The sequence below is a fragment of the Macrobrachium rosenbergii genome, chromosome 5 (assembly GCF_040412425.1).
Source record: "Macrobrachium rosenbergii isolate ZJJX-2024 chromosome 5, ASM4041242v1, whole genome shotgun sequence".
Lineage (NCBI taxonomy): Eukaryota > Metazoa > Arthropoda > Malacostraca > Decapoda > Palaemonidae > Macrobrachium > Macrobrachium rosenbergii.
Window position 1 is genome coordinate 25,771,704 of NC_089745.1, and position 25,447 is coordinate 25,797,150.

The following is a 25,447-nucleotide window of genomic DNA, read 5'->3' on the forward strand; positions in this document are numbered from 1 at the left end:
AGGTGAGGGCACAAATCATGGAAACAGACGCCCTCTCAATGGACGAATTGGTGAACGTCACACATAAAACTCCATAAGGCCACCAAGGCCTCCAAACACGCCGCAACACCTGCAGTCTGCAGCCTGGTAGCAGAAGAATCCGAAGTGGGGGACACGAACGTGGTATACAGGAAAAAGGTGCCGCTGCAGCAGCAGAAGACGAGGACAAATCCAGCGTGGTGCTACTTCCATTGCAGGTTCGGAAGTGATGCCAGAAATTGCAGAGCACCATGTTCTTTCAAAAAAAACTAGGAAGGCGGCCAACCATAACAGCAGTGGCCACAAACCTTAGGGGACCCAAGCCAGTAGGATTCTTCATCCACGACGCCATATCAAGACGATGGATGATGGTAGACACTGGGGCTATGCAGTCGGTATTTCCGCCGTCGAGGGATGACTGCAACTGCACGTCCGGTGCCGCGGCCGAACTAGTGGCCACAAATGGAAGCCCCATCCACTGCTACGGAACTCGGACCCGCAGAATATCCATCCTGGGCCATAAATATGATTGGCCCTTCGTCATCACGGATGTCAAGTTTCCTTTACTGGGCGCCTATTTCCTCGCACATCACGGACTCTTAGTAGACGTCGACCAAAAACACCTGCTGGATACCGGAACCTGCCACTCCCGACCGCTCTCCAACGGACCGGGAATTCCCACCGTATGCCCCATCTCATCGAACAAATACAGTGCCCTCCTGCACGAATTCCCAGATGTCTTTAAGCCAGAACTGCATCAGGTGCTAGGTACCCAGGCCAAGCACGGCATCCATCACCACATCACCACCACAGGCCCGCCGACACATGCCAAGTTCCGCCGCCTGCCACTCCAAGATGCTAAACGAGCATTCACCGAGATGAAAAGGATGGGTATCTGCAGAAAGGCACAGAGTCCATGGTCGTCCCACCTCCACATGGTGAAGAAACCAGACGGTTCCTGGAGGCCCTGTGGGGACTATCGTCGGCTGAACCTAATGACAACACTGGACCACTATCCCCTGCCAAACACGCAGGACCTAACAGGCACCCTGCACGGGGCCCAAGATATTCACAAAAATTGATATGCTCAAGTCCTATTTTCAGGCACAGTACCAGTACATCCCGACGACGTTCTGAAGACAGCCATCATCACTCCGCTTGGGACGAATACCTTCTCCTACACCACCTTCAGCCTCAGGAACGCCAGGGCCACATTCCAACACCTTATGGGCAGCATCTTGGGTGACCTACCTTTCTGCATCTGCTATGTGGACGACATCCTGATCTTCTCCAAGTCCCCAGAGGAACACCTGGGTCATGTCCGGGCTGTGCTAAAACGCCTTCAGTCCTTTTACTTTTTATTCTATGGGCCCCCTATGATAAAGTAAGTCTGGCAGTGTTGTACCTCCAGTAGCCTACTTGCCTCAGATCACCGGGCACCAACTGGTGATTTTGCTTAAAACGGGAACGGCCATTTTACTGGTTTGCCCGTTAAACGAGTCCAACGACATGCATGCCCGCCGATCAGGCCCGCTCGTCTGGACATGCCTTTATGAATGTGACAGGGGGGAAAGAGAGGATGCAGCCATAAGTTACATAACATTTCCAGATTTTCTTCCTGTGTTTCTTTCGAAAAGATGTAAATGTAGAAGGACAAAAGAGAGATGGTAAAGATTCTGCAGTAGACTTTTATATTTCAGAAATCCTGAGAATATGGTATTTTTTTTTTTTTTTTTTTTTGCATAATTATCACAAACTCAACCCTTGTTTCTACTTCAACATTTTCTACTATACGTAGTACATGACATAGAATAATATCACAAACTCATCCCTTTTCGGACCTCTGACATTCTTCACTCTATGAATAACTATCACTTAGAAAAATATCACAAGTTAAATTAATCCTCTTCTAAACATGGTATAAAAGAACATTTTCATTTCAAATTTATCTGTGATTCTTTAATATCATAACATAAAAGTATTAAGAAAAACCTAAAGATAATTATTTCCAAGTATTAGGCTAGACTTTAACATAATTTATTATTGCATTAAAAAAGGGAAACATACTAATTCAGGGTGGGGGAGACTAGGTGATGTTACATAATTTTCTAGGAGGTCTAGACGTGTTATGAGGCGTGACAAAAATGACCAAAAAGTGTTACGTAATTTTTTAACTGCCCCTTATGTATAACCTTACTTTCGTATGTGGTTTGACTATTTTATTTCCAAATCTTATTCAACCTGACCATTGTTTGATTTGCCTTCTTTTAGTCTCACTATTCCAACCCAAGGGAACCTGTACTGGTTATCACTGTTCCTGAATATTTGAAAGGTTCATTCCCTAAAATCCTTTCTCCATCTAATCCTTTTTTGTCCCTTTGTGCATTCGCTGTCCCCATTACTGTCTTAGTTGTACTGTGAGTCCAATCTCTTTACATATATGATCTCATTAAACTAACCTTGTAATCCTCTGGTGTTTTGCTCATTAAAACATAATCACCTGTACAATTTCAGTCAGTTAAGTTTGTATCATTACTCAAGTGCATACCTTCTCTTCCACCTCTGATAAAGTCAGAGAAGGGCAAACAGCAAAGGTGAAACAGCATTCTCTTGTAGGTCCGTACTATTTACTGTAAATCACCTTACAAAAAGACCATCAACTTTATAGTTGCATCTCCTTAGTTGATGGATATTTCATTTAGCTTTACATATTTCAAGGGAATACTTTAGTGACACAAGACTTTTCATGCTGATTTGGAGACGCTCTCGAATACGGCCTAGTATTAACTGTAACCATCTGAAGTGGATTTTAAGTTTCCATACACTGCTACACAATGTCTAAACAATAATATATGCTCTGTTCAACTCCTGCCTTTCTAAAACTAGCTTGTTCACTTTCTTCCTCCAGTTTATTGAGAACAAGTATGCTGAAGATTTTCAATACAAATGTTGCCAATGCCAATCCTCTATATATATATATATAGTTACCTCATTCAGTAAAGTCATGTCTTTGATACCTTTGCTATGACTTCTAATTCCCTCATTCCATATCCAGCAGAACAGATTAGTATGCACAAAGTCATTTAATTTTCAGCAAAAATCCTTTCTGTGGTGATACATCATAACTTTTTATTTTTTACTGGTTCCACTTCAAAACCGAATTCAAACGTAAGCAAATCCAAGTCTTCTTCAGTTTCTGGCAAATCAGTCAAATTATCCCAGTCATACTTCTCTATTCATGCCCTCACAAAAGTGTTCCGTCAACACTGTCTTTCTTCCAGTTTTGTTATTGACCTATCCATCCTTTTGACAGGTATTTTCTTCTCTCTTTTCATCCATGGATATTTCATTAATAATTCTGTTGGCCATTCTCTGAACAGTTTACCCCAGGAGGCAAGGCGTGTTTGCATGCATGAGAGATCCCCTAAGTTACTAACCTGAATATTCCTTCGGGGGCGGGGGCACCAGTGCAACTCATGTAGTGTACTATAGGCATTAATCATTGTCCTCAAGGTTCTTTGCAGTGGCCCTTTGCCCTAGCTACATTCCTTTTACTGTAACTCCTTTCATATTCTCTTTCTTATCTTTCTTTTATAGTACAACTACCAGGTTTTCCTCCAGTCAAGCCTTTAGAAATTTTTTACTCTCAATTTCTCTTTCAGTACTGAATGACCTCATAGGTCCCAGCACTTGGCCTATTTCATATCCCATTCCATTCCAACCCACTAACCTCAATTTGATAATGCATAGTTTGGGGGACTTTTTTTGGCGAGGGTAGACATTCTGAAACCCATTAGAAATTTTGCTATTTGCAGTTTTCAGGAAATTGATGAACCTGAAAACTGTCTTGAATATGGGTAGGGGAAATTCAAATTGATACATCTTGCAAGTAAAGCACATATTCTTACAAATCACTGTTCAAAATGAAGCTTGATTTACCACCGATGGATGGATGTAAACAAAATGTCATAGATTCAAGGTCGTCACCAAAGGTCAATCTGTGACGTAATTTGGGAGGAGCTTAAAATCTGGACCCTAAAATACATAAATTTCCCTCAAAATTCAATAAGCCAATTATTTATTAATTTATTGGTGGGTCCTAGTTATGGACTAAGTGGGAAAGTTTTTGAAGCAAGTACAGAGAGAAATACCTCTGGTTAAGCTTTACTCTTGCAGCCCAAGTGGGAAAAAAAAAGGCAAAAATACCATTCACAAGCAAAAATTTAACAAATCAAATTTGGAGTCATGGATAGTGCACAAATGACCCAGAAACACCAAATTTCAACAAAGGTTTTATTTTCAAAGGTATTTTTGAATTAAAAGGTCTTAAAGTTTTTTCAGGGTGAAGCCAGGGGAATCCTCATTTCCAGTTTCATTATAATGGCCAAGCCATTCATCAAATTGTCAGTTTCTGGGTCTTTCAAGTGGTAGTCCATACTTATACTAACATCATTATGGAATAACCATTCAGTATTTGATGATAAGACATTTAGTTTGACGTAAAAGCTTGCCAATGAAACCACTTTTACAAATGAATTCCTGTGCACATACAGTTCAAGTACATATGGTTTGCTATAGCATGTAGATGCACTGGCAGGTACTTCTGCATGGCAGATGACCTTAGAAGACTGATATCCCCTGCATATTCTGCATTTATCAATTTTAGTCTAAATCTTGTTGCTACACAGAGTTAAAGATAAAAAGTGTCAATGGAAGACGAAAATGCACAACCACAGAGAAATAAAATAGAGAAACAACCTGCTATGTTCTTTTGTTCAGAACACATTGTACAGTCACTCAAAAATGTATTGCACGTACATGTTCCAGAAGTTTTTGTTCATCTAACAATAATTTATTCTTTTGATATATACTGTACAAGGAAATGTACTTTTCTTATTCAATTTTGGTTATTAATCATATGGTTAACAATATAAAAATGAATGGTGAGTGAAAAATTCATATTTCAAAAAATGACGAAACATGTTGAAAAATTTTGAGTCAGATGATTGGGCAAAAGAATCAAAGAAGAAACTACATTTTGAATCCAAATAAAAGCATATTAACTAATAAAATAATATTCAATAATCACCAACAAAATTATATAAATAAAGAAATAATTATACCATAATCATTGTCAAACACAAAAAAAAAAATCTTATAAAGCCATATGTCATCGTGGGACACCATACTCAGGCAGGAAAGTTAAACTGGACAGGTTCCCAACCAGTAGACAAAAACTGAGGAACAAATATACAGTTCCCGGTAAACATCAAAATATACCTGTGGCGTATTGTATTAACTTTGCCCAGTTTATCTGGTTTTAGAGGGTTACATATAAAAAAAGGTGACAACTTTTGCAGAAGGTGGGCCTCATGACTATCAACAAATGATTAGATTTTACGAGAAATAGGAACATACTTTTGGGGAGAATGGAACTTCTGAGGGACAGACTACTCAATCTTGACAGTGGTTTGTATCTCATGAATTTGAAACAGTATTCTCAGTCTTTATTCCCTGAAAATTATTGATCATCATAACTTCCTTTAACAGTACAATGAATGCTGCAGTAAATTATAAAATGGGCAATAATATTTATAAGTAATCTCTCTTTTAGCCAGCCCACATCCACAACAGCATCTTGTTTTATTTAGAAACTCCTTCACAGAAGGAAGAATACTAATACTGTACTTCTTTTGTTTATCCCAACCTTATGTTTTCATGCTGCTGAGAGAGAGAGAGAGAGAGAGAGAGAGAGAGAGAGAGAGAGAGAGAGAGAGAGAGAGAGAGAGAGGTTGTGAAATGATTGAAATAAAAGTATAAAAATAATAAAATGCTTGAACATTAGGGGAGAATCACCAGCTACCCAATCATTCCTCTTTGGCTTACTTAATACAGCACACAAGACTGGATATTTTATATCTTTTAGTATTCATTCCTAATACAGTACTGTACTGCAAAAATAATGTGGAGGTCAGAGTTGGGAAAATTAAATGTTTACAATTTTATTATATGCTTAAGAGGACTTTTAAAAATGAAATTTTAGGTTAAAGAAATAAGAAAGCTATGAAATTATATATAATTTTACATAACTCCCTACCTTCCTTATTCACCAACATAAAATCTCACATTTTCAGATTATATGTTCTACTGTATGTTGTCTATGGTGTTCTGAGGTATATAACTTTTTGATAAATATTTTGTGTGTACACATTCTCATTTTGTTCACTGTCCAAGGAGGAGGTAATTTTACTATTAAAGGTACAGTAATTGTATATTTATATTCAGTGACAAAATCAATCTTCTAGCTCTAATTGGGAAAGGAGGTGGATGATTGTTTATAAAAACATCTCTCAATCCAAATAATTTTTTGGTTGGAGAACCATTTGTCTGAATTCTCGGAGCACTCTTCATTGTTACCAGCTCTCTACAGAGAAAGAGAGGTAGTTCACCACATTCAACTTGTAAAGATGACTTCGGTGATGGTCTAAGGGCTCCTAAACATATTCTAAGGCCGTCATTATGAACTAAGTCTAACGATTGCATCTGATGCCAAGCCATTTATTTTGCTTCAAACATAAATGATAGACAGCACTGTTGCTTTATACAGTAGAGTAAGGGTATGTCTATCAGCTCCCCAAGTAGTGTTCATTAGTTTTTTAATTAGATTTAATGCTCTTTTACATTTTGATTTCATGTGTTATGTGGGTTTTCCAGTTCAAGTGAGTATCAAATAATAATCCTAAAAATTTTGCAGTTTGGCTAATTGGTATACTATGGTTTGTGATTTTTAAATCGATTTCTTCACAATTTTTCCACATTTTATTTTTATTATACTGTACATGATTGCTTGTGTTTTATCTATGGAAAATCTAAAGCCTACAGATGAGGTCCATTCACATATTTTTATTATGCTTTTATTAATGATTCATTCTGCAGGTTTTATCGAGATGCTGAATAATATATGGCAAAATCATCCATATACAAGTTACTTTTAATTTCAACAGGTAGATTTTTACTGATATCATTTACTGCTAAAGTAAACAGTGTGCCACTAAGGACGCTTCCTTGTGGAACACCATTTTCAAGTGGAAATGTACTTGACAATACATCATTAATTCTCACCTGAAAAGTGCGATTTGTCAGAAGGTTTTGGATAAACTAGGTAAATGTCCACGGATGCTGTTTTTATGTAATGTTTTTAACACTGCCTATCTCCACGTAGTACCACATGCTTTTCAGTGTCAAAAAAGATGTTTTCATTCAAATCCTCTACATATGTGGTCTTCCAAGTTAGATGGAGAATCCAATGTAGATCAGTTACATTGTGACCCTAACTGAGTGGGAGTCAAATTCTTATCTCCTTGAATGAGCCATGTTAGTTGAGCATTTACCATTTTCTGTAAGAATTTGAATAAGCAACTTGTTAAAGAAATTTGGTTGTAACTGTTAACATTACTGGGATCTTTTCCAGGTTTGGGGATAGGAATAATTATAGCATCATGCCATTCATCAGGAAATATATTTCAAAGCCACAAGTGATTATAAAACTGTAGTAAGTATGACTTTGCCAAAGGTGCTAAGTGGCAGATCATTTCCAAACAAGTATTGTCACCTCCAGGAGAGATTTATTGCTGCTCAAGAGAGCAAATTCCAACTCTTCCATATTAAATTTTCTATTATAATATATAACTTCTAATGTTTCAAAATTTATTGTTATTAATTCTATACTATTTTCGTACATGCAAAAGTGTTCATCCAAATTTCTGTCACTATTTATTGCAAAGTTTTCTCCTATTACATTACTTATTTCTTTCAGATTAAGTATTTTTTCCCCTTCTTTTAATATGGCATGTCTAGGTGGTTTAACATGGGTACCATTTATTTTCCTGAATTTTTCCAATATTTTTTGTAGTGGAGTATTATTAGAGAGATCTGATACATATTTCCACCATGAAATGATTCTTCCTTGAATTACTTCTTTTTTGAATTTTGCAGATAATTTGTTGTAGAGCTCAAACCAGCAATAAATGACATCCCTGTTCAACTACCAGTTGGAATAAAAACAATATTTACAAGGATGGTTTTGCTATATACTACACAATGTGAAACATACAACATGTCAAACATATCATCAATCTTCTTCTTCTTCTTTGTCTTCAGCCTTTACCCATCTCTATATGGGGTCGCTGTTCCATGTAAGCCTTCTCCATCTTCTTTTATCTTGTGTATCCTGTTCTCTTAACCCTTTTTCCTGCATGTCATTTGCTATGTTATCTTTCCATCTGAATCTTGGCCTTCCCCTCCTCCTCCCCAACCAACTCCATGCCCATGACCCCTCTGCACACATGATCCTCCTCCCTCTGCACGACATGACCAAACCACTGCAATCTTCTTTGCTGAATCTTCTTTGACACTTCTACCACTTTGACTGCCCCTCTAATATAATCTTTTCTGATCCTATCCTTTCTCATGACTCCACACATCCATCTCAACATCCTCATCTCTGCCACTTCCAACTTCCTTTCTTGAGCCTCCTTTATTGACCACATCTCAGCCCCATACACCATCGCTGGTCTAACTACACTTTTATAAAACCTTCCTTTTACTCTTGAACTAATCCTCCTGTCGCACAACATTCCCAATGATCTCCTCCAATTTATCCAAGCACACTGTATCCTGTGGTTTATTTCTGAGTCCATGCCACCATCATCCATCACACAGGACCCAAGGTACTTGAGAGTGGTAACCCTCTTGATGTCATCTAAACCTAATTTAACTGCACCCTGTTTTCCTTGCTATACTAATAACAGACACATGAGCCTAATCAGTATGTCTCCAATTCTCCACAGAAAAGAACACACCAGTTATTTTCCATAAAAAGGTGAAGTGGAAATAATGAAGAAATTGACTGTAAGATTAATAATCATAATAAATGTACAATATACCTACAAGTCATACAGAAAGTCTTAATCATAATCTTTGACATACTGCACAACTAAACTGGAAGGCCCATACAACCTACACAGAGGCCAAATGCAAAAATGCATTCAATTTGATACAGAATTTATCTTATACAAATTGGAGAACTGACAGAACAATCTTGACATTGCTGTACAAAGCAAGTGTTGCATCTATACTATGGATGTTAAATATACAGAACAGCCTCTAAACTTTAAAAATCTAGTTCCAATTCATAAGGGGTTCAGAGTGTACACTGGACCTTTTAATGCTTCCCCAAACTCTTCTATCCAAGTTGAAAGGGGTGAATCACCTCTAAATCTTCTTCGTGACTTAATAACAATGTATAGCACAGTAAAAATACAAGCAAGTGATTCACCAACAAAAAAACTGACTAGAGATATTTTTATAAACAACCACTCACCCCCTTCCCTAGTTAGAGCCAATAGACTGTTTGGGTCAACAAATATCAATAAAACATTTCCTACAATAACAGAACTATAAAACTTCCTCCTCCATGGGCAAGGCAAAATATATGAACTTGCACATACTTCAAACAGTTATCTAACAAACAGTGCATATACCCCAGAACATCATAAACAACGTGCAGTAGAACATATAGGACATAAAGATCTACAATACAATAAAAACACTAGTCATTTAACAATATACCTGTTTAATGACTGCTCTGACTTACAACCAGCTCTTGGACCAATTGGTATAGTATGCAGTACAAGGACTGTAGCCTAAATGTAAACTGCAGGTTCTAAAGCAACTTTATGAATGTCTGTCTGCCTGTTTATCCCCTCTTTCTCTCTTATATTGTGCAGATTGATTAACATCCTTTAACAAAATGTGATTAATAGTGTTTATCAATAACAAAATTGCATTACATTTTTACCAAAGGTTTCCAACTATACTATATATTGCCTAAGGATTTCCTAAATAACAGTAATTTTTTCCTTTCATGGATAGCTTTTTTCCTTTTTTAAGGAGCTAGTTAGACCTACCTAGGCCCTACCAGCCAATCAACCAATTCTACTACCATTCTCGTGTGTGTGTGCAGATTAAGCTGACCTTCTGCCTGAATGGGTTCATGATGACAGTGTCATCTCTGCCAGTGAACTCTAATTTCCTCAACCTTTCACCTCTGTTATTCAGGACTTTTCTCCCCCATCCCCCAACTTCCCTCCTCTCCATCTCCTCTGTCTCTGATGGATAACTCAGATGGTGATGATGAATTTATGTGCTTAAATTTGTAGACAAAATGAAGACAAAACATAATTGTAAGCTGTATATATGAAATTATTTAAAAGTCTGTTTATCTCTTAAAGTCTGTTTATCAGAATTAGATTTTCAATAAGTTTAATTAAATAGTTATGTAAATGACTGTGTTTTTGTTGTGTCAAGTTCCCGTGTAACAGTAGCTTACTGGCTAGCCAGCTTGTGTATACATACATGTGTGTACTGTTATAAGGTAGATATGCAATTGCTATGCCTCTCTTTTTCTGGTGGAATAATTTCATTTACATTTAATTAATACAATACAGTATTATACTTAATACACAAATGTTACACGTATGTTCCAGTCTGTGAGTATATATACATACACATATGCACTGTATTAGGGAAACTAAGCACTTGCCGTGCATTTGCTTAACACCCCCCGCCCCAACTTCTCTCTTGCTCTCTCTCTCTCTGTCAAAACTTTTTCTTAAAGTCTTTAGAGTTAAAGCTCTCTTGTTGTCAAACCTTTTTTCATAAAGAATTTAATTAGAGAGAGAGAGAGAGAGAGAGAGAGAGAGAGAGAGAGAGAGAGAGAGAGAGAGAGAGAGAGAGAGAGAGAGAGTTGAGCTAATACACAGTGTGTAGTTTCCTTAATGTCATGCATAAGCATTTATACACATGCACACACAGACTAAGACATGTATGTAACTTCACATAACAGTATAGTACTGTACAATACTGCAGAGCATTAAATAAAAACACTATGAGAGAGAGAGAGAGAGAGAGAGAGAGAGAGAGAGAGAGAGAGAGAGAGAGAGAGAGAGAGAGAGAGAGAGAGAGAGAGAGAATTACAGTACAATGTACAGTACACTGCTGTACAAATATTTAAAAATACACATGGTAAACAGTTGAGATTAGAACATATCTAAAGATGGTGACATAAATCTATTTTCAATACAGTGCACCTGAAATACTGGTTAGGGATGGCTCCTTGTTCACTGACCAGGTTGTAGGGATGGAACTCAGTTGTCAAGTAAGGAGTGTCTCAAAAAAGTATAGAGTTGTAATCTTAGTCAAGCTTGGGATTTGCATCCATATTACCCAACAAAAGACCAATGTTCCTTGCCTAACAATGCTATACCATCACAGAAATTTTTTATTTTTAGAAACTCCAGAAGTGCAATAGCAGCCCTTCCACAATAATAAAACTTTTATTTCACAGATTAGATGAAATGGTAAAATGTAGAAATATGTTAGATTCCAGCCCGTGGGCATTAAAGAATATTAATGACAATAAAGCAGCCAAAGCTGCAAATACTGTAACAAGACCACACAAAAAATTCACATTAGTGATTACATAACATTTCTACAACCCATTACAATCAATTAAAGGCAGAATAAATGGAACAGAGAACATGACAATAACAAATTAAAACAAATCACACCCAATGTTGGAATATGAAATTCATCATATCCAAAAGGATAGACAACTACAAATAATTCAGAAAATGAGTGATCAGTTCTAGGATGAGTTGAAACTGCTCATCTTAAAACTGGTGACTCTTCTTGACCCAAGGATATCTGATGAATAGCACAAATGATCCAATCCCTATATATATAGTGTTACTGTAGAGTAACACTAACATTTAAACTTTTTTTTTTTTTTTTACAAATGCCCAATTTATAATCAACAATGAATGTCAAGTTTTGGAAAAAAATTTTGCTAGTCTCCCTCATTTTCAATTAACCCAATTATGAAATTTTCAAAGTACTGTAATTTAATAAATAATAAAATCTAAACCTTATCATTAATAAAGACAACCTTTGGGGCAGCCCTAAGAGCTAAATAAATTAGATCAGTGGTCTGGTTCAACTACTTAATAATAATAGTTTTCCAATAGTAATGTATTTTATTAACTCAAGAAATATTTTAAGCAACACTATAAAACCAAGGTTTCTTGCATATATGTCTGCTGTTGAGCCAAATCTGCATTACTGTAATATCATCTTTGTTTCTATCTTACATTTATTCATCACATTCCAAATACTTGTCCAGATAAATGCGTAACACAAAATGTTGTCGCTGGAACCTCCCCCACAGAAGTGAATGTCATAATTCATGAATAGAATAGTCCAGTTCCAGCACTTCAAGACACAAGAGGTTTTAACCTTTTGGGAATGTTTTTGTCTAGGCCTAAAATTTTTACCACATGACCCTCTTAGCCAAAGGTGGGATCAAAAAGCTCCTTAAACCAATCATCAAGACTACAAATCTTCATAGTATGGATCAAGTATCCTGCAAGCTCACCCCATGAAAGGTACAATTACAACATTAGCAGACTACTGTACTTGAGGAAATACACCTACAGTCAACCCTCGTTAAGACAGACTAATAGGGGGGCCAGGGTGTCCGTCTTAGCCGATAGTCCGGTTTAACCGGCGATAACTACTATATACAGTATATACCTATAAATACCTATAAATATACTATATTTCATTATTTTTATAAAGAGTATGGATAGTAAACCAATGTAAAAACGTTTGAATTAAAGCTCATGGTAAAAGATGAAAAATGAAGAATAAAACATAACAAAAATGATAGTATTCAGCCACATATGTAGATGCCTAAGCAGAGACATAAACGCATAATTTTGCCCAGTAAAATGAAGTGGAGTCTCCAAAATGAAGAGTAAGAGTTTTTTCCTTTTTTCATGTTTTTTTTTATTTTAGTTATTTATTCATCATAGTTTATTATTATCTATATTAATATATTTATTATCTATATTAACCCTTAAACACCTAATGGACGTACCATACGTCAACGAAAATTGTCTGTTGGATGTCAAGTGGACGTACCATACGTCGACTAAAAATGCTTTTTTTAAATATTCGCGGAAAAATAATTATAGGCCTAGTTTGCGGAAGGTTTTAAATCACGCCTTGAGGATGCTGGGAGTTCACGGATCAAGCTGTTGTTTTGTTTATAAGCGTCACCCAGACGCGCATGCGCGTATTCCCTCCTTCTCGTACCAGACAGCATCAGCGTCGGACCGTGCGAGAGCGATTTTTTGACGCATCCGTGTTTTGCAGAACTTTGGCGAGTGTTTGCGTATTTGTGCTGCAACAGGACGTTTGCAGAGATGTCTCAAAGCCATCAGGACCGTGAAAGGCGCATACTGCCTGTCGGTAGTGAGCGTGTGAGACGAGTTTTAGACTGGGATGCTGGAGAAGGACCCAGCAGCCAAAGTGACCCAGCTTCTCAGCGCCGTGTTGTTCGCCCACGTGTGACCGAAGGCGACCAAGGACCACATCCCGTGCCTTTACGACCCTAGAAGCATCGGGTGTCCTGAGAGGCATCCGTAAATTTTTGAAAAACTTTTTCCTTCGCTGAAAATCCTGGCATTTCTTGGGTCACCTTGTCATAATTTTTTTGCGTTTTATATTATTCGTTACATAAAGTGTTAGGCGACCAAGGACCACATCCCGTGCCCGACCCCTAGGAAGCATCGGGTGTCCTGAGGGGCATCCGTAAATTTTGAAAAACTTTTTCCTTCTCTGAAAATCCTGGCATTTCTTGAGTCACCTTGTCATAATTTTTTTGCCGTTTTATATTATTCGTTACATAAAGTGTTATACATCAAAATGTGCGCAATTTCATGTAGAATACAACAAAAAATAAATCATTCTTTTAGCTTTTAACAGTTTTGAAATATTTTCATTTAAATCACGATAACTGACAAAATTTTAACATTCGGTCAATTTTGACTCGACCGAAATGCTCGAAAAACGCAATCGTTAGCCAAAATTCTTACATTCCAGTAACAATCAATCATTTACCTTTATTCTGCAACAAACGGAAAGTCTCAGCACAATATTTCGATTTATGGTGAATTTTTGAAAAAAACTTTTTCCTTCGCTCCGCAAAAAATCCTAGCATTTCTTGAGTCACATTGTCGTAATTTTTTCGCCGTTTTATATTATTCGTTACATAAAGTGTTATACATCAAAATGTGCGCAATTTCATGTAGAATATAACAAAAAATAAATCATGCTTTTAGCTTTTACCATTTTTGAAATATTTTCATATAAATAACGATAAATAGAAAAAAATCAACCTTCGGTCAACTCGATCGAAATGCTCGAAAAACGCAATCGTAAGCCAAAATTCTTACATTCTAGTAACAATCAATCCTTTACCTTCATTTTGCAACAAATGGAAAGTCTCTGGCACAATATTTCGATTTATGGTGAATTTTTGAAAAAAAACATTTTCCTTCCATCAGAGTGCGCGAACTCCGCTAAAAATCCTAGCATTTCTTGAGTAACCTTGTCGTAATTTTTTCGTCGTTTTATATTATTTGTTACATATAGTGTTATACATCAAAATGTGCGCAATTTCATGTAGAATACAACAAAAAATAAATCATGCTTTTAGCTTTTACCATTTTTGAAATATTTTCATATAAATAACGATAAATAGAAAAAAATCAACCCTTGGTCAACTTTAACTCGATCGAAATGGTAAAAAAATGCAATTGTAAGCTAAAAAAAACTTACAGTCTAGTAATATTCAATCAATTTCCTTCATTTTGAAACAATTGGAAAGTCTCTAGCACAATATTTCGATTTATGGTGAATATTTGAAAAAAATTTTTTTACGTCCAGCGTTATTTAATTCATGCATCATTTTGTGATAATATTTTCTCTGTGTTGCTTTAATCGTTTTACAATCTGTTATATACCAAAATCATCGCAATTTAGTGTACAATACAACTAAAGAAAAATTAACTCATTAGCTTTAACCGTTTTGCTTACAGCGCGATTTGTATACAATTATATACGAGTTTTTTTTTTCCGCTGTCATATATTCCAATATTTATATATGATATTTTTTTTTTATTTCTGATCGTTGCATACTAAACTTCAGGCAATGAGAAAAAAGGAGCCAAAAATGAACTCAATCTTAAAAACTAAGCGTGCTGTGATTTTTGAAAAAACTTTTTCCGCTTCGCGCTTAGCTCCCTAACGCCGCCGGCATACAGGAGACGTTTTTGTAAATAGGGCTTCGGCGTTTAAGGGTTAATATACTGTTAAATAAATGTGAGATGATTAAGATCACCAGTAATAAAACAATGGGACAATTAAGACCATAAGTTCACTAACACATTTTGTTTTCAACAAAAACATTCCATAAAATGCAAAAAATATACATGATCAAAATGATTGTAATTCAACTTGTGAATTTTAATGATAAGTAAGACTATAAAATATTTCATCATATCGATCTTGGAGAGGGTTGTTTTTTATTGTTACTGACGTCGTCATCAGTTTGCAGTCGTAAATCTGAGGACGGTTTGGGAATAGGATTTGCAAGTGATGATGCATCACCACAACAGACTCTTGTGGGATTTTTCATACCACTATATTAAAGTTAAAATTATTGTTGAATTCATGTTTTCATGAAGAAATAATTATATAAAGCAAATTATTGAGTAATTTTTGCCATTAGCAGTCAAATAATCACGATCATGGCAACATTCAAACTCAGTGCTGTCATGACATATGTCTATAAATAGAACAGAAGTAGAGGGCTGTCACTGGCTAGCAGATCTCCATGGCAACCAGCCAGCCAATCAGGTTTTAGCTGTATTCTGTCTGAGAAAGAACGTTTGCTCAGAGAAGTTGATGATGACATAAGTGCTTGTGTTTTTAATACAAAACATAGTTTTTAATAGTGTATGTACTTTACTGGTTACATGAAGAATAGAATGAATTCCTTCTTATTACTTTGAGTGCAAAATTGTTGGTTCAGAGATTCTTCAGCAACACAACATAAATAAAATTTCTTTGCTTCAGAAGATATTTGCTAAAGCTGCGCTGACATATCTAAAAAAAAAAATTCTTCTCTTTAATCTCTCGAGGATAGAATTACAATGTATAGAGGGAACTGGCAATTCTCTCTCCCTCATGTCATTTGCCACGTAAACACAAGTATTGTTCAGTAACTCAGCTTTTGCCTTCGTAGTTTACCTTTGTCATGTCTTTTCTTTCCTAAAAAACATACAAAGCTTCGTACTGTAGCTACCAGTCGGGCAGCAGATGGGTAAAACTGTTAATGCTCAGTGATTGGCTATAATACTTCCTACCATTCCAGGCAATAGCGCTTCTTAATGGCGGTACGTACCGTGCGCAAGTTAAATTGGTTACAAGTTAAAAGCATTTCAGTTCAGTACAGTATAAATACAGAACAGTATACAGTATATAAAATAAAAATATAAATGAAAAGTTTTTTATTTACCTTTAGTAAATAAAAAGGAAAACGGCACTCGACGAGCGGAGGAACAGTAACTATCTTAAATCATGGTCGAACATAACATATTTTAAATCGGCTGACCCACTTCGGTGTCCATCTTACATGATGTCCGGGTTAATAAGGTCAAACTTAACAAGGGTTGACTGTACCTGTATCAAACGCAAGCTCAAAAGACACAATAAATAAGGTGACAAATTCTAAGATACTGTACCAAGTTAAAAATGAAGGTTAGTTATAGATATCGCAAATTATACTCTAAAATATGGCTTGCCTGAGGATTTTTCTGAAATCTGATGTGAACACATGAGCAACTTAAATTGGAGAGCTAGGTGTGAAGAAACCAAAGGGAATGGATGTAAAGTAAAAGGCAAAAAACAATAAAGCAGGACCAAAGAAAAGTTAGAAAGGACCTCAAGTACTACCTACAGTATGATATAAATGGCCCACTGTACATGATGCCTGCTCTGGGGAAAAACTGAGGTAAATACAATGTAGCAGATCAACTATGGCACAAGGGAAAAGTGTCAGGAGCACTTACAGCAATCCCCATGACTAAAAATAGTTCCTGCTAACAATGAATTCCACACTTAAACCATCAATTTAGTAATGTACTTTTTCAAGCAGTTCTCTGAAATAACTGTATAGTAACAAAATTAACAACTATGTATTTCTAAAAAGATTGCATACCTAAGATATAAATGATACACCGGTTTTATTTCATTTTTATTCAAAAGTTTAACCTTACCATGATAGAGAGAGAGAGAGAGAGAGAGAGAGAGAGAGAGAGAGAGAGAGAGAGAGAGAGAGAGAGAGAGAGAGAGAGGAGCATACAAGCGCAAAAGATACTTTATTTTTCCAAATTTGTACTTACATTTTAACTTTTACCTTACCATTCAAAAGTTTCTAAGGAGAGGATTTTTGTAAGACAATTGAAGATGTCTGAAAATATCTTCCTCCGTTTGTGCTGGCAACAGTTTCATCTCTTTGCTGTCCCACAATCCATGGCTATTCAAGGTTTTCTGAAGAATCTTATTGGAATAATGACGCAACATACGCATAAAAAGTTTACTACCAGTCCATCCAAGTAACCCATAAGCCCACTGCTGTTTTGGTATCACAACCAAGTCTACTCTTACAGCTTGCCATAACTGCTCCGCATCCCCTGCTGTTGACATGCTCTCACACTCTAAAGATACAAAATCATAAAAATCACAGACTTAATCCATATATCTAGAGAACAGAATTTATGTTGATTAAACAATTCAACTCATGTACCAAACTCAAAAGTTTACAGTCATAATGCTGGAAAAACTAATAGTGTAAGCTAATTATCAATCTCATGACAAATTTTGAATATAGCACCTCTCCAAAACTTTATGAGATATAGGGAAGATATAATCAAAATTACCTCACTTACAGACTTCCTTGGTTTTTTAAAAATATCTGCATGAATTATGTTACCTATATCCCAACCCAATTAATCACATACTGTTATGCCTTATTTTGTAGATGAAGAAATCCCAGTAAACATGAACTGGTATCATTCAAGGCTTGAGAGGACTCTGCTACACATGCCCAGTTCATCATCACTTTCTGTGTTACTGTCAAAGTCAACTTTGTTGTTCTTCCCAGGAATCATTTTATCAAGATGTTTACACAGTCCCTTTATATTATTAGTTTTTCATCATGCCTTTGTGTTCATTACATTTAATCAGTGATGCTCTTTCTTTCTTTCTTGATATATATTGTGCTATATAGTAAGTTTACTTAATTTTGTATGTGCATACTTGGAAGCCAGCATATTATGCCATCAACTCTAGGGTATGAAAATTTCTTTTCATTTCTGATTCCATATTTTTTTTTATTTGGCTACCTGTGATACCATACTCAGTTCAATGAATTTTCAATTTTCTCTATATGATTTTTGAGTCACTAATTTTCTCTAACCCATAAGCTGTGCTTTTGTGAGTGAGGATCATTGTGTTTTAATTAGAAAATCTGTGTAATTTAGTTGTTTGTTTTTGACCAGTGAGGTGCTTACCATACCTCCCCATACTTATCAGGGTCAGCTTGGGAGAGGTGGTGGCTTGTACAGTACTATGCATGTTCTTGTCCATTGTGTTCTCTTCAACTCATGTGTGAGATATGCCAATGGTTCTGCTTCACAAAGAAAAGGTCACATAAACATAGTACCCTGACATCTTCTATAGATGCTTCTTCAGACTTCCATTTATAGGCATGTATCTGTGTCTCCTTTTTCAGTTCCTTGTGTTAAGGAGCAAATTTCTTGCTATGCCTCCTCCTGCAGCAAAGTCACAGGGTCATCATCCTACTAAGAGGAGGAAGACAGAAGTAGGCTCACCGTCCCGTGTTTTTCCCCAGTTGCTTATGATGGTTAACCTGGTGGCAGGAATGATGCTCACTTTCACAACAATCTCACAGATCACTCCGTGAGCTTCCTGAATCCTGAAGGGAATAACCTATCCATGCCTGCCTCATCTATTTCCCCTTCTCCCAATGGTTTCTTTGAGCTTCTGACCTTGCTCAGTGTCAGCTCCCTCTCCTCCAATATCCAGCGCAAGTCACTGAAGTCTGCAGATTCTGCCTTCATTGGTAATTTTTGTTTTGCAAGGTGTCATTAACTTAATCTATTTAGAGGAAGTTATGGAGTACTGGAAGTACCTGAATTTGTGTTTAATTCTGAAAGGGCGAGGTGGTGGGTCCTAGGTGAAAAAAAAAAAAAAACAATGATCCATCAGCCAGTGATCCTTGGTAAACTGTGCTGGAAGGATGACAAGTAAAGGTGAACATCTCTTACAAGAAGGGAAAGAATTTGTGGAGAATTGAGCCAAAGACATGACCACTGGCCACCAGAACAGTGCACAGTTCCTGCTGCAATGGAAGGATGATATCTGGAGGCAGGGCTGTACTTCATGGGGTGCTCCCTGTTGGAGCCATGAGACCTACAAAGAATATGATCCTGGTATGCTGAGAAAGGACTGTTCCATGTCAAGAACAAAGCCAAAATCATAAACTAGATAAGAAATTCAAAAAGGGAAGATACTTCAATGCAAGCCATACTGAGATAAATCCAATAGTGTAGGGACATCTTCATTGTAATACATCCTAAGGAAAAGTGAAGACTCACATTGAGTAAGTTGGTGGTAATGCCATACCCTCATTTATCTCTAGTTAATTAACTACCCTGTTACCAAGCATCAGTGACAGAACCAGCTCATGCTGAAGGCATATAATTATAGGTCTCCATATCCATATAACTGAAGGCTTGTATTCCCACCAAGACAAAAGAACATACAGTATATGATTAATGGGTAAATAAGGAAAAACATATATATACTGTTACAGATTATAATTTTTGTTAAAAAAACCTTTAAAGTTTAACTTACCAATTTTTAAATCTGTCTCTTTTGGGCTGTTGTTGCCTTCCAAAAGCCTTGGGCCTTTACATGGATATTTGAAAATACAGAAGCATTTTTCAAAGTGATCCATAGTACTTAACTGCTGATTACTTTTCTTAAACATTATCTGAAAAAAAAAGGTACACAGCAATGAACAAGTTATCATTTAAAAGCATTAGATTTCCTAATCAAAACTGTAAAGAACAGTCATAAAACATAAAATGAATACATAAATATTTAATTTTATCTCAAGTATGCTATTATGAGGAAACTAATATTTCAACAGATACTTTGCACTAAGGAAATCTTCTTCTCCAAAATGGCTAAACTCCTATCTTATAGTTGAACACAATCTGAATTGTAAAAATCATCATATAGCAGAAAAAAACCAGCCAAGTTAGCAACTTAGAGTCAAATTTCAAATACTTCTGATGTTTTATATGTCACCTATTGAAAATAACTTGCACATATCCAGTCAAATTGTTGTTTTAAATAAGCTAGCATAAAAATTTGGAATGGATGGAACTAAATCTCCAATACTTTCAGCTAATTCTATGGAACATACTGTAAAATGAAACTACAGCAACTGGCAGTGATCTTTCAAATGCTTTTGGATTGCCTAAGAAATCTGAAACACTGACAATGAACCTAAAAAACTTATTTCTGTAATATAATTCTCAGTAAACTGATCCATGTAAGATAACCCCCTGAAACCTCATCCCTGTAAAAAGACCTCATTTATGTTATTGACTATGTTAACAAGAGTACTGAATCATATTGCTAGACTATCCCTGGGTTCTCCTAAAAGTTTTGTTCTTAAGTGAGAACTGAAAATGAACCATGCATTGTGAAGGAACAGGATGCAGTGCCTAAGGGTTTAATCTCCTTTCTCTGACTCTTGAATTTTAGCCTGCTGACATTATAGACCCATACTTCTTTCCAGTCCCATAACAAACCTGACTGATATGACTAAATTCAATCACTACCATGTTGTTAAGAGATCTCTGGTCCCCTTGATTTCCATTGCTCTGTTTCTTCACCAAAAATTATGTCTCCAAAGACATGGCACACTGGTGAGGAGCACTTTCCCTTCCACTCCCTCCAGAACATCTAGTCATCACTCTCCCTTTGTTAGGAAGAGGAGGAAGGACAAAGCACTCAGTTGTCCTCTGGAGGTTGTAAGAGATGATATTCATCACCCACAGGTTAGCAAGGGCCCCTGTGGGGAATCACCTTCAGAATTCTATTTTTATTATTAAAGTAGTTTAACCAGACCACTGAGCTGACTTTCAGCTCTCATAGGGCTGGCCCGAAGGATTTGATTAAAATACTAGGTCCAGGCCTGAAGTCAAGCGCTAGGACCCAATAGATCATCCGATACAAAAATGAATGAATTAAAATTAAATTAAAAACTGCACATAAGCACATCCTCTCTTACAATAAATACATTTACTCAGACTTCCTTACATACATATTAAAACGGTATATTAAAATTCAGAATATAAATTAAAATTTTTAAAATTTTTTCTTTTTTGTAAAATTCAAATGTTAAAAGGGTTTCATGCTTTTATTATTTACTTATTTTTATATTTTATTAATTAAATTACAGTTCTTCAAGAACATCAAAACTGGAATGATTGAAAATGTGAAAGATTCTGACAAAATTTCTTTCACTGATCTATTTCCAAAAGTAGACATTCGTTGTCGGTCATACTTTGGACATTCACATAACACATGTCTGACCGTTATTATTACTCTGCATTCTGAGCACTTGGGAGCCGGGCCATGTGGGCTGCTCATTAAGTGCCCATGTGTCAGACGAGTATGGCCTATTCTGAGGTGTGTTAAAATTACTTGTGCATGTCTCTCTCTCTGATACGATGAACTCCATTTTTTAACATTCTTCATCCCATATATTTCTAGTGTTAGTTTTCCTGTACTGTCTGCCCTGTCTGGTGGAACCAATCATTTTGGTTTCCCCTCATCAGGGGTAGTGTTGCGAATTCCTCACCCTAACTTTCTATCTACATTGAAGGTCCTCATTTTCAGTGGTCACCTTGGAAAGTACTCCCCTTTTACAAGGTCTGTTTCTGTGCCCAGTTTTCTCCTTACAGGCTTTTTTAGACAGGACCTCGCAATTTTGTAAGGTCCTCTCTTTTAAAAAAAAGGGGGGGGGTACTGTCATTGGGTCTGCTATTAGGCAGAAAGTATTTTCTTAATACAAGCCTATTCAGGTTCAATTCTAAGCTCATGATCTTAGACGGTGACCACTTACATTATTTTCATTACATGAATTTAGAGGACCTTACTAATGTTCAGGGTAGAATTCTCCTAGTTTTCAACGTCTCTATTTAAGTCTTTAATAGCATAAGAATGATGTTTATTTCTCTGTTAGTTTTTCACCGGCTGACACGGGACCCGATCCAGAAAAAGGATTTTGACAAAGGAAAATCTATTTCTGGAGAGGGGCCCGTGTCACCCTGGTGACCCACCCCTGTTTTTTCATTCTCTCCCTCCCATGGTAAACATCATTCTAGTAGGGTGGGTGCTAACATGGAATGCGACTAGTGTTGCCTTGTATACAGTCCATGAGTAGTGCATGGGCTTGTATCGGCACCTCTCTCGTTGGGACTTTTGACATTGGGAATCTCTATAGGATAAGGTTCCGTGTTTTTGTAGTTCACCCTTTTCCATACACGACTCCATCTAGTGGAGCTCGCTCTGGGGGTAGTAACTCCAGCATTTCATTTAGCTTTCTCTGGTATCTAGCAACGGAATTACCTAGAAATAAGTGCTGAATGGACTTTTTCACCGGGTGACACGGACCCCTCTCCAGAAATAGATTTTTCCTTTGTCAAAATCCTTTTTATGATACCCATTTTTATGTGAGTTTCATAATCAGTAACAGGGATATTCACATTTGATCTTGTCATGTGAGTTGCTGCTTTAGCTGCTTTGTCTGCATCTTCATTTCCTTTGATCCCTACAAGCGCAGGGATCCAACATATTTCTAAATTTTTTCCATTATTATATGATTTATGGAGATATAATTTAATTTGTCGTACTATATTATTATTTGATTTGTAACTTTGAATAGCTTCTATAGCACTTCTTGAATCACTGAAAATCACAAAATTATTGAATGATGATTCTTTAATTATTTTTATAGCTGATGCAATTCCATACAATTCTGCTGTAAATACAGAAGCCTTATTAGGAAGAGAGAACTGATAAGTTTTGTCTTGGGACACTGCAGCATATCCTACTCCGTGTTCTGATTTAGATCCATCTGTATATATTGCGTAATGTGGACCTTTTCGGTTTATATGCTCTATTGTATGCTGTCTATGGTGTTCTGTTGTATATGAGTTACTTTTTGATAAATACTTGAGGTGTGTGCAAATTCTCGTTTTATTCATTGTCCAGGGAGGAGGTGATTTTACTATTACAGGCACTTGTATATTTATATTCAGCGACTCAAACAATCTTCTAGCTCTAATTGGGAAAGGTGGTGGATGGTTGTTTATAAATACATCTCTTAATTCAAATAATCTTTTGGTTGGAGAATCACTAGTTTGAATTCTTAAAGCACTTTTCATTGTTACTAGCTCTCTATGGAGAGACAAAGGCAGTTCACCACATTCAACTTGTAATGATGATTTTGATGATGATCTAAAGGCTCCTGAGCATATTCTAAGGCCTTCATTGTGAACAGGATCTAACATTTTCAGAACTGCGTCAGATGCCGAGCCATATACTTCGCTTCCATAATCAATGATGGACAGAACTGTTGCCTTATACAGCACAGTAAGGGTATGTCTGTCGGCTCCCCAAGTAGTGTTCGATAGTTTTCTAATTAGATTTAATGCTCTTTACTTTTAGATTTTACATATGTAATGTGGGCTCTCCAGTTCAAGTGGGTATCAAATACTAATCCTAAAAATTTTGCTGTTTGGCCAATTGGTATACTATGGTTTCGGATTTTTAAATCTATTTCTTCACCTTTTTTCCACTTTTTATTTTTATAAAACATGATTGCTTGAATTTTATCTATGGAAAATTTAAAGCCTACAGATGAGGCCCATTCACCTATTTTTACTATGCTTTTATTAATGATTCGTTCTGCATGTTTTATTCGGGATGCTGAATAATATATGGCAAAATCATCCATGTACAGGTTACTTTTAATGCCAATAGGTAGATTTTTACTGATATCATTAATTGCTAAAGTAAACAGTGTTCCACTAAGGACGCTTCCCTGTGGAACACCATTTTCAAGTGGAAATGTTCTAGACAGATCATCATCAATTCTCACCTGAAAATTGCGGTTTGTCAGAATGTTCTGTATAAACCTAGGTAAATGTCCACAGATGTTGTTGTTTTGTAAAGTTTTTAATATAGCATACCTCCATGTGGTATCGTATGCCTTTTCAATGTCAAAAAAGACAGCTACAGTAATTTGTTTTCATTCAAAACCTCTACGTATATGGTCTTCTAAGTTACAGAGAGAATCCAATGTGGATCTGTTACACTGTGACCCAAAATGAGTGGGAGTTATAATTTTATTTTCTCGAATGTGCCATGTTAGTCGAGCATTTACCATTTTCTCTAACAATTTGCATAAGCAGCTTGTTAAAGAAATTGGTCTGTAATTATTTACGTTACTGGGATCCTTTCCAGGTTTGGGGATAGGAATTATTATAGCTTTACGCCATTCATCTGGAAATAAATTTCGAAGCCATAAATGATTATAAAACTCTAATAAGTATGACTTTGCCAAAGGTGCTAAGTGGTTGATCATCTCAAAACAAATATTATCATTGCCAGGAGCAGATTTATTGCTGTTCGAGAGAGCATACTCCATCTCTGACATACTAAATTTTCTATTATAATATATATCTTCAATTGTTTCAAAATTTATTGTTATTCATTCTATTTTATTTTTTTTTGTGCGGAAGTGTTCATCTAAATTCTTATCACTACTTACATTTGCTAAATTTTCTCCCATTATATTACTTATTTCTTTTGGATCAAGTGTTCTTTTCCCATCTTTTAATATGGCATGTCTAGGTGGTTTGACATGGGTACCATTTATTTTCCTGAATTTTTCCCATATTTTTTGTATGGGAGTATTATTAGAGAGATCTGATACGTATTTCCTCCATGAAATGATTCTTCCTTGAATTACTTCTTTTTTAAATTTTGCAGATATTTTGTTGTATACAGGTTTTAATGTATCATTTCTAGTAATAATACAGTCATTTTTTGTAAAGTTCTTTCTAATATCGGTAATTTTTTATTCATTTTATTGAACTTTCTATTCAAATTATCTAATCGTCTCCCTATTGAGTGTTTCATATTTATTAATTCTGTTAACTCATCAGACCACCAGGGAACTTTGTGTTTTGTTGGATGGGGTTTTGACTTTGGTATTTCTAACCATATAGAGTTGGATCAAGGGGCTCCCACTGAGGTTTAGATAAAACAGAAATCATGTGATATGTGGCAAAAT

The 25,447-nt window shown here is 36.2% G+C and overlaps 1 protein-coding gene across 5 annotated transcripts in view; it reads right to left on the reverse strand.

The window, feature by feature from the left end:
* Positions 1–16,558: 16,558 nt before the first annotated feature.
* Positions 16,559–25,447, reverse strand: part of LOC136838621 (DNA-directed DNA/RNA polymerase mu-like) — a 166,132-nt gene continuing 157,243 nt past the window's right edge. For 4 of the 5 annotated variants that reach the window (XM_067103895.1, XM_067103894.1, XM_067103896.1 and 1 more), the window contains 2 exons: positions 19,924–20,062; positions 16,559–17,702 (listed from right to left, as the gene is read on the reverse strand). In XM_067103895.1, coding sequence (XP_066959996.1) covers positions 17,410–17,702; positions 19,924–20,062 — 432 coding nt within the window. In that variant the 3' untranslated portion in view covers positions 16,559–17,409. The remainder of the gene's footprint in view (positions 17,703–19,923; positions 20,063–25,447) is intronic. The other variant, XM_067103893.1, reaches the window with a different exon arrangement.